Raw genomic sequence first — 9,874 nt, 5'->3', positions numbered from 1 at the left:
GGGCTGGGAGCGTGCCGGAGCCCTCGGGATGCACCGAGCGGCATCGTCTTCCCTGGATGGTGTGTGCCGCTGCGGGGGGAAGCTGGAGATTTTAGGCAGGCAGCGGTGGTGCTGGCAGCCAGGCGTTTTTAGGAGGCATCACCAGGGCCCTCTCACCTCTCCGGCTCCTCACCCCGCGGGGTACCGCTCTCTCCAGCCCTCCCCTCCCCCCAAGACGCAGGTTTCCATCAGCAGCACCACCGCCCGCGGCATTTCGGCACGCGGCTCCGCAGCCGCGCCATCCCCGCAGCTCTCCCGACGGCACCAGCGTTACCCCAGCGGCTTTCTCCCGTGTCGACCTCTGCTCTGGACCAAATGCATTCCTTACACGGATGTTTACGACAAAGCAGCAACATGCTTTTTTTGGTTTTTTGTTTGTTTGGTTTTTTTTTTCCCTTTCCTGCCCCCTCCCCCTTTTTTTTTTTTTAACACAAGAGCTGTGTAATTTAAAAAATATACAATTTTTATTTTTAATTTCTACAGCATAACCCTGCGGGATATTTTTTCTAACAAACAGTGCGGGACCCTACCTAAAACCTAATCAATAAAACCTCCAAACTCCTGTGCTGCCTTCGGAGCGGGGATCAGGTTGCGGAGCTTTTTTGCCATCGCTGCTGCTGCCGCCTCCTCCTGCTACGGTGGCACCGGGTCACCTCCGGTCCCCGCTCGCCGGGGCTGGGGCGTTTGGAAAGGATGGAGAGGTGGGAGAGGGATGCCGGCTCACCACGCACGGGCATTCCTGACCGGGTGCTTTCCCCCCCCCCTCTCTCAGTGCTGAAGGTGCTGGCCTCGACCAGGTCATGTCCCCAACGTCTCTGGAGCCAGGGTCTCTGCAGCCAGGCCAACCCACTCAGCGGTCCCCTTGGGGATAGGGGTCCTGATGTCCCCGTCCCCATTCCCCTCCCCCCTCAACTGCTCTGCCCAGGCAGCTCTAAATCGTTTTTTGCTGAACTGGTGGAGAAACGAAGGCCCGGCCGGGCTCAGGAGTTCCCCTCCCTGTCCGTGAGTATCCAACATGCCCACTTCAGCATCGCCTTCGAGATCCTGCGAAACCAGAGTGGGGGTGAGAAGGGACCGGGCTGGGGACACGCCGCCACGCGGCGGGGTAGCCCAGTGACCAGGGGTAAGGCAGAGCTTGGGGACACGTGCCATGCGGCCACCACGGGGAGGGGAGGGGACAAGAGCCAGCCCTAAGAGGCCATGGCTGCACTGACCTGACGGATCTTATCCGCTCGCAGAGCTCGGGGCTCGGCGCCTCGTATCTGTACTGGACCGGCTTCTCCTTCACGTACTGCAGAAGCGAAAGGGAGGGTGAGCAAAACCCACAGCACGGCCCCACCACGCAGCCCCAGACCCCGACACACCAAGGAAAACTCTGGGGTCTTTCCCTCAATCGTTTCCTGCTCTTCCAATCTGTATTTGACACAAAGAGCTGGAAGATGTTCCAGCAGCTGTTGGTTCCCACCCAACGAGGTGCTGGGCTCAATGACATCTTCACCCAGTACCCCGGATCCTCCTTTGGGAGGGTTGGGGCCACCATCTACATTGATACCTGTCTTCAACTGCCCATCCCCACCAGCCAGGTGAGAAAAGGCCTTGGGGAGGGACACCAGCAATGGGGGGAGGACACAGAGAACCTCCCTGGGGACCACCCCTTAGGGGACCCCACCAGTTGCTTCATCTTTACCGGCTGCAGAGCTCTGCGCTGCTCCGGCCTGGAGCTGGGGCCGCTCGCTGGGGATGCTTGCTCCTCCTCGAGCGCCTTTCCACACTGCAGCCCCGTCTCCTCCTTTCGGCTCTTCTTGGCGCGCCGTGTGCTCGGGAGCTCCGGCCTCCTGCCCGTGTCTCTCTCCCTTCCCCACGGGGCACCTCGGGGATGCTGCTGCCCACCGAGGGCCGGCGGCGCGTGGTCATCTCCTGCCAGCAGCTTCCTCTTGGCACCCGCAGCACCTCCTCCCCGGCTCCTGGCACGAGCCGGGCCGCGCTTCAACGTAGCTGGAGGTGAAGCTGTGCCGCTGGAGTCCGCCTGCTCCCTGTGAGGAGTCCCTTCAGGCAGGCATTGCGAGCGGCTGCTGGGTGCGATGGAAAACACCGGAGAAAAAGCTGGCAGGGTGGCTTCAGAGCCCCCCGCTACCTCCGGGCTTCGAGCGGCGCAGGGGCCATCGCGGGTTGCCTCCACAGCTGACGTCGTCTGGGCGGCGGTGGTCTCCACCTCACCGATGTGGCTGTAGGAGCAGAGCAGGGAGGGAGAGGAGGTCTGCACCGGCTCTCCCTGCACCAAACGCTCCGGAGAGTCCTGGCTACACTGTTCCAGTAAGTCCGGGGTGTTGCTGTCAGCAGCCACGTCTTGCTGGGTCTTTGGCGGAACCTCATGTTGAAAGGTCTTCTCTGGTAAGAGAAAATGCACGGTCAGCATGGGCAGGGGGCCAAGTGGTGGGACCCGCCCTAGCACGTTGGGTTGGGCAGGAGAACATCGGAGCTGGAACGATGTTGGGAACGCTACAGCACTATTTTTTTTTTGGCCAGGGGAAAAGCAAGCCCGGTATCCAGGAGGAGCTACACGGTCACCCACTGAGAGGAGAGGGGGTTGTGTCCTGCCGGCGAGGCAGGCGGGACGCCCAGGGGGATGGGCACTCACCATCCGAAGAGTTCAGGGTCAAAGATATTGGGGGAAGCTGGTTCCAGGGGTTGTCCAGGGATCCCTCCGAGCTCTCCGACAAGGCTGTTGACTCGATGGCTGCAACGATCGAGTCGGGGGGGGGGGTGGGTGGGTTGATTTTTAGCAAAGAAAATGGTTGCCCACTCCCAACCCTGCAGTGGATACGCGCATGGGGTCTTGGACAGAGACAGCACTTGAGGGGAGCTCCGAGAGCCCCCTCCAACCAAAACTGGGGTGTACTTCAGCCAAACTCCTTCCACGACCTCAGCCGGCCCTGTGGCAGGCAGGTGGGAGGAAGACCTTCTCCGACAACCCTGCACTGTCCAGGAGAGCAGTTCCCTTCATCTCCTCCACTACGTGGTACTTCTGCAGCAAAGCTTGGTGACACCAAGCCCACTGAGGTGACACAAGCCTGGCAGGTGACTCGGGCTCTGTGATGGCATCAAAGGGACAAAATAACTCCCAGCGCAACGAACCGAAGCTGCTCAGCTTCAGGAGACTGCAGGAATGGGACCATTCCCTGCTTATGGGGTCTCCCAAAGACCTGGCCATGCTGGTACCTCCTCTGCTCAATCCAAGGAGATGGGCTGAGCCAACTTCTGAGGAAACTACTATGGGGCTGGATGGGATCTGGAGGTCCCACTACTCACGGCTGGCTTGGGATATGACACTTGGGTCACCTGGCACCATCATCTCATCACCGCTTTTCCCTGGAGTTGCTTCGCACGTGTCTGCAACGAAAAGGGCACTGCTGGTCCCATCCCAGCACGGTGCACAGCCAGAGCAGAGAAAGTTTTCTCCCCATCCCAGGGAGAACCTTATTCCTCACGTCTGGGACTGCAGATGAAGCCACTGCACTGACCTGCCTTGGAAGCATCGCAAGCGACTGTCTCCTCCTCGGGAGGGATCACCAGGATGTTGGCTGGGACCATGAAGATGTCCTCACCCTGCTGAAATGAGCCACATTACGTGGTTTTCATTGGGCAGTCCCACCCGAGACGCAGGAGCCCACCCATAGCTGGCAGCTGAACGCCATCTCTCTCCCCAGCAAACCTCCAGCTCTGCCCACCGCCCTTCTCCTTCCTTCTCCCACCCCTCTGGAGCAAGGTCCCCACCACGAGCTGTCACAGCAGCCGGACTGACCTCTTTCTTGCGCTCTGCCTCCCACTGGGTAACAGGAACCTCGTCCTTCACCGTCGCTAGGGTCTCCTTGGACATCCGTAAATCCAAGCATTCCTCGGCATTTTCCTTCAAAACCTCCAGCTGGTCCTGTCCCATGGCATCGATCAGCTGAGAGATGGATGGCTCTGGAGCAAGAACACATGAACGTCAGTGGAGAAGACACAGTCATTCAGGAAAGCCTCACTTGCAAATGCTTTTACTCTGCTTCATGACTTGTCACGTGCACTGAAACCTGTGAAGACCTTATAGCAGCTTTCCAGTATCTGAAGAGGGCCTACATGAAAGCCGAGGAGTAGTGATAGGACGAGGGGAAATGGCTTTAAACTGGAAGAGGGGAGATTTAGATGAAATATTAGGAAGAAATTCTTCACTCCGAGGGTGGTGAGCCCCTGGCGCAGGTTGCCCCGAGAAGCTGTGGCTGCCCCATCCCTGGAGGTGTTCAAGGCCAGGTTGGACGGGGCTTGGAGCAACCTGGGCTGGTGGGAGGTGTCCCTGCCCAGGGCAGGGGGGTGGGACTGGATGAACTTTAAGGTCCCTTCCAACCTAAATCATTCTATGGAACACATAAAATTCTGCCTTTCCTCTGCTTCTAGAAACTATCTTTCCTTTCTCCACACAGGTCCTGGAGCAGCAGCGTTGAGCACGGGTGTGCAATGGCTCACGCTGTTTTAGCTGTCACCACCATCAGCAACGTGATGGTCAGGTTTGTGCTACCTCCGCCTACCACAGACCAAGCTGAGGAGAGCCAGGAGCCCCACCAGCCAGCCAGAGCATCGTGTGCTCCCCAAAACCCTTTACCTGAGCTGGGAGCGTTCTTCAGCGCAAGACTCCTCCTGCAGTGACCAAGGAGAAGACAAAGCTAGGTTAGGGACGAGGCACGTGCAGACCAGCAGCCCTTTGCAAGCGCTTGGGCGCAAATTGAGCGCGATGGCTTGGGAAGAAGCAGCTTGTGGAAGTAGCGGATTCCCCGCTGGGTGCTGGATCTGGCCACCAGCCTCTGCTCGGTATCCCGGGAATACCCATCAGGGAGCCCTGTTCCCAGAGATGGACTGATGGAGATCCCTGAGGATCTCCAGAGTTGGGGTGTGAAGTTTGAAGAATGAGCTGTGCAGTGCTCACCCACCCGGCCGTGGTGCCCGCAGCTGGAAGAAGCAGGTTCCCCACGGGTGTTTCCTCCCAGTTCCGCCAGCCCAGAGGAAGAGACTGGGTTGGAGATCCCTCTGTGTCACCAGGATCTCACTTTGCATGGTCTACTCAGCTGTGTCAGGTGCTGGGCCAGGGAGTCCCCCAGGTTAACCAGGAGCTGCCGTAAGGTGTGCCTGCCCTCGCCAGCCTTCTCCAGCCCCACTCAGACCCCGCGCGCTCTCATCACGGTGTCTGGGTACGTTCCCAGTAACGGCCAGTCCCATACTCACAGCCAGAGCTCCTTGATCTTCTGCAGCACAGAGGGCTCCTGGTTCCTGCAGCAAGAGATAAGCCGGTTACCGAGTCCCTCCGCATCTCCGCCTTCCTTCACAGCTCGCGATGGAGACAATTCCTCTTTCAAAGAGCAAAAAGTCTCCACCACGACCAGCTCACTCCAGGACTCCCAGGGTCTTCATCTCTGGGGAGATGAAGAAGCCCCCCGCAGAGCCAAAACCCCCCTGTGGGCCGTACCCGTCAGATGACTCCAACCTCTGCCTCTCCATGGGCAGGACGATGAACCGCTGGGCCGTGAGGTAAAACTCGCAGTCCTCCTGCGGGGGAAAACGGAGCCCGTAAGGCACTTCTGCAGTCCCACCTCCGTTTCCATCTCCCCCGGGGCCAGCGAGCACCCACACGCCCACCCCAGCTCTGCCACCAACCCTCCAACCAAAGTGAGGAACACCCCCCCCCCCCAAAGGACAACTCCCTTCGACGTGGGGTTTGTAACGTCCTGCATCAGCTGATGGCTCTTCAAGAGCCACAGGCCTGGCCCAGACCCCAGGGACACTCCTGAACCCCCGCAAGGGGACAGCAGGCAGCTCTGCCACCAGTTGTCCACACAGGTCTCCCTGCAGCAGGAGGTAACAGTTGGGTGGCCCTGGGGGAGATGCACCACATCTCCATGGAAGGCTCATGTCAACCCCTGCCCCAGCGCCCAGGCCAAGCCATCGTCACCGTAACAGACCCTCCGAGGAGCTGCAGGTGAAGAAGAGAGAAGAAAGGCCACCCTTCATCTGCCTCCAGCTCCTGGGAGCTCCTGGGAGCAGCTCAAAGCAGGGAAGTATGAAGGAAGCAAGACAAGGTCAAGGAACGAGTTGGTTCTTCTCATCAGAGCACTTACCAGCCTGGCCTCCTCCCGGAAACACACCGTGTACTTCTGCAAGACGATAATTCTGCAAATAAGGCTGGAAAGCCGGAGCTGCATGTGGGCGCTAGAAAAAGAGCAGAGCGGGAACCTCTTGGAGAGATGAAGAACGGAGTCGGACCACTCAGACACGTGGTGGGGCTTCCCCCAACAGCTCCGCCAACCACCGCGGGGTGTGCGGGCACGCGTCTCAGCACGAGCGTCAGGGACTGAGGCCTCCTCGTTCCTGCAAGTTATTCCCTGCTGGCTCTGCTACCAGCACACCACCAGTCTGGGGGAGTCCAAATGGGGAAACTGAGGAAAGCACTGAAGGAGCAGCCCAGGCTCCCACAGTTAATGCTCTGGTTCCTTTCGCAAAGTCCTTTCTAATCGCGTCTGCACAGCATCGTACCTTCTGCCGTCGACCCCTACCCATCCTACCCAGCCAAAACCAGAGCACCGGCATTCTGGTTTCCTTCTCTTAGAGGTTTTTCACACAGATTTCCCACCCTGTGGTTGCTTTAGCTTAACACCACCTGAAACAAGACCAGGCAGGAGCCCCACTAGCAGCTGTGGAGAACCGCTGTCCCGGCCACAGCCGAGTCACAGTGGAACCCACTTTTCTTCCGCCTCCAGAGCTTCGGACGTAATGACCACGCGGATGTAGTAGGAGCCATCTGAGACCTGTAGGACGGCATCTTGGGGAACCTCAGGTTGGGCTGGAGCGGTTGAGTCATTCAAAACCTATCAAGAGATGGGGGAGGAGCGGAAAATAAATCTCACTTACAGACTTCCCCCTGAACAAGGACAGGACACCAGGTCTGGCGGAGAAGCTGGACTCTTCTAAGAGAAGGTCACCATTCACCGTGAAGCCAGACGGTAACGCTTACCCCGTGGCCAAGGGGTGGTCCAGTACGCGCTCCTGCCTCCTGGTTGGACCAAGCAGGCTCCACACCAAGATGGAATAAGGGACGCGCCACGTTGTGCGAGAGAGCAATCAAAGGCAAGGTGGGAGAGGAGCCACAACCAAACATTTTTTACACCCAAACCAGCAGCAGGAATTGAGGCAAAAAGGGTCTGGGCAGAACTGGGACATGTGCTCCTCTGCAAAGCAGAGGGAGATGAGAGCAGCAGGATTACTACGGCCGTTCCCTTCTTTTGAATGAAGTTCCTGCTGCAGCAACCCTGAGCCACGTCCATGCTGGGTGAAAACAATCCCCGAGGGAAGGGATAAACTGCTCCTCCAAGTCTCGTACCTGCCTGGTCTGAGCAGGGAGCTGCCCCCATCCCTACAGCCCTGGGCTTCTCCCGTACCACACCTGTGGTTTGGTAACATACGTCGTTCACCTGATTGGTGACGCTGGGACGCGAGGCACAAAGAGGGACGTGAAAAGGCATGTCCAAGGCCACCAGAAATGGGCAAAACAAAGTTTGTCCACCTCAAAAACGACCACAACAACAACAAAAAAAGAATCGGGGACTTTGAGGAGGAAAGGTGAATTCCCACTGAATTGGGAACTGCTGAACGCTTCCAGGAATTTGGATTTCACAGGCTGTTGGAGCACTTTAGGACAGTCCCCCTCGGTACCTACCCGCAGGACCTGCCCGGCCAGGAGATTCTCACTGGCATCCAGCTGCTCATAATTCAGCAAGAGGTTGGTGATCCAAGGCTGAAGGACATAGACTTTAGGAGAAGACATGTTCTTGTCTTCATACACGAACCTACGGGAGAAGAGATGAGGCACCAAACCGTAAGCGTGGGATGTAGCAACGCTCCAGCATCCCAGGAACGGTTTTACATCCCAAACACGGCCACAGCCCAGCCCGCATCCACTCGCTTCCCTGCCGGGACATCCATCCCAAAGGAGCCGTGCCGAGGAAGACGTGCTGGCGGGGACAGGCATGTCCTCCAGCATCCCACTGGTGCCGGGGCCAGCAGTAGGCTCCGGAGCTGCGTGCGGACTGGGACAGGCCTTTTGCAACCCAGTTCAGGACATTTTATTTTATTTTTTTTTTAATCTCTTCCCATGTTGTTTATTATCCCCCAACAATTATTTCCCTGTGGCCAGGACTTAACCATCACTCTCTTCCCTGCAAAAGGGAGAAGGGATCTCTTTGCCGGATAAGGGCCGTGCAGTGGGGTTGGGGACGGCAGGGGTGGGGGAGAAGCTGGGGTTGGGGACAGGCAGGAGTGGGGGACCGGCAGGGGTTGGGGACAAGCTGGGATTGGGGACAGGCAGGGGTGGGGAGAAGCTGGGGTTGGGGACAGGAAGGTTTGGGGACAGGCAGAGGTGGAGGACAGGAAGGTTTGGGGACAGGCAGAGGTGGAGGACAGGAAGGTTTGGGGACAGGCAGGGGTTGGGGACAAGCTGTGATTTGGAACAGGCAGGGGTTGGGGACAGGCAGGGGTGGGGAGAAGCTGGGGTTGGGGACAGGAAGGTTTGGGGACAGGCAGGGGTGGGGGACAGGGTCGGAGACAGGCTGGGGTTGGGGACAGGAAGGTTTTGGCACAGGCAGGGGTGGGGGACAGGTAAGGTTTGGGGACAGTCAGGGTTGGGGACGGATGGGGTTGGGAACAGGAAGGTTTGGGGACAGGCAGGGTTGGGGACAGTCAGGTTTGGGGACAGATGGGGTTGTGGTCAGGCAGGGGTGGAGGACAGAAAGATTTAGGGACAGGCACGGGTGGGTGACAGGGGTTGGGGACGGGTTGGGGACAAGCTGGGGTTTGGGGATAGTCAAGGTTTGGGGACAGGCAGGGTGGGGGACAGATGGGGTGGGGGACAGTGGGGTTTGGGGACAGGCGGGGTGGGGGACAGTGGGGTTTGGGGACAGGCAGGGTGGGGGACAGATGGGGTGGGGGACAGTGGGGTTTGGGGACAGGCGGGGTGGGGGGCAGGCAGAGCTGCCGTCCCAAACCGCCTCACCTGGGTCCTAGCGCCTGCCGCCGCCCTGCCGCCTGCTCCCTCCGGCCCCGCTGCTCCCCGACGCCCGCCCCGCCGTGACAAGCGGCCGCCGCCGCCACCGCCATGGGCCCGGGCAGCCAGGCGAGACGGGGCCGCGACCCAGGAAGAGGAAACGGGCCCGGGCTGCCGGGGATCCGGGGCGGAGCGGCTGGCGGAGCCCGCCCGGCCCCCTTCGTAACACCGTCTGCGTCGACAGCCCCATCCGCATCCCCAGCCCCCTTCCCAGCCCCATTCCTATCTGCATCCCTAGCCCCATTCCCAGCCCCATTCCGAACCCTATCCGTATCTGCATCCACATCCCCATTCTCATCTGCATCGACAACCCCAACCCCATCCGCATCCACAGCCCCCTTCCTAGCCCCATTCCTATCTGCATCCCCATCCGCATCCCCAACCGCAGCCCCATCCCATCTGCATCCCCTTCTGCATCCCTAACCCCAGCCCCATCCCATCTGCATCCCCAGCTTCATCCCCATCCGCAGCCTCAGCCCCAACGTCATCTGCATCCCCATCCCCTTCCCCATCCCCATCCACACCAGGCTCCCCGCTCTCCTCCAGGCTTTTCTCAGACACACACACACACTTTTCCTCATTGATCAACTTTCTCTTACCGCTTCCCGTTCAGTGGATCACACCTGATGACACACCATCACTGAAGCACTACCTTGTTTTCACAGGGTTTCCCTTGGTTTTGGCTCCAACAGCCCTAAGCAGTCCTGGGTT

General features: G+C 59.2%; 1 protein-coding gene across 1 annotated transcript; it reads right to left on the bottom strand.

Moving 5' to 3' along the window:
* Positions 1-495: 495 nt before the first annotated feature.
* Positions 496-9,216, bottom strand: ACD (ACD shelterin complex subunit and telomerase recruitment factor; the record flags this gene model as incomplete). The annotated part of the gene is made up of 14 exons (XM_082489646.1): positions 496-1,083; positions 1,254-1,330; positions 1,727-2,427; positions 2,678-2,776; positions 3,349-3,429; positions 3,561-3,648; positions 3,842-4,005; positions 4,679-4,713; positions 5,296-5,340; positions 5,537-5,616; positions 6,186-6,276; positions 6,808-6,932; positions 7,781-7,910; positions 9,113-9,216. 14 exons carry the CDS (start codon positions 9,214-9,216, stop codon positions 1,020-1,022), a joined length of 1,884 nt encoding a protein of 627 aa, XP_082345772.1. The 3' UTR covers positions 496-1,019.
* Between the last annotated feature and the right edge of the window lie 658 nt (positions 9,217-9,874).

Source organism: Vanellus vanellus (genome assembly GCF_965231255.1).
Source record: "Vanellus vanellus genome assembly, chromosome: 12".
Lineage (NCBI taxonomy): Eukaryota > Metazoa > Chordata > Aves > Charadriiformes > Charadriidae > Vanellus > Vanellus vanellus.
This window is presented reverse-complemented; position numbering and strand designations above follow the sequence as displayed.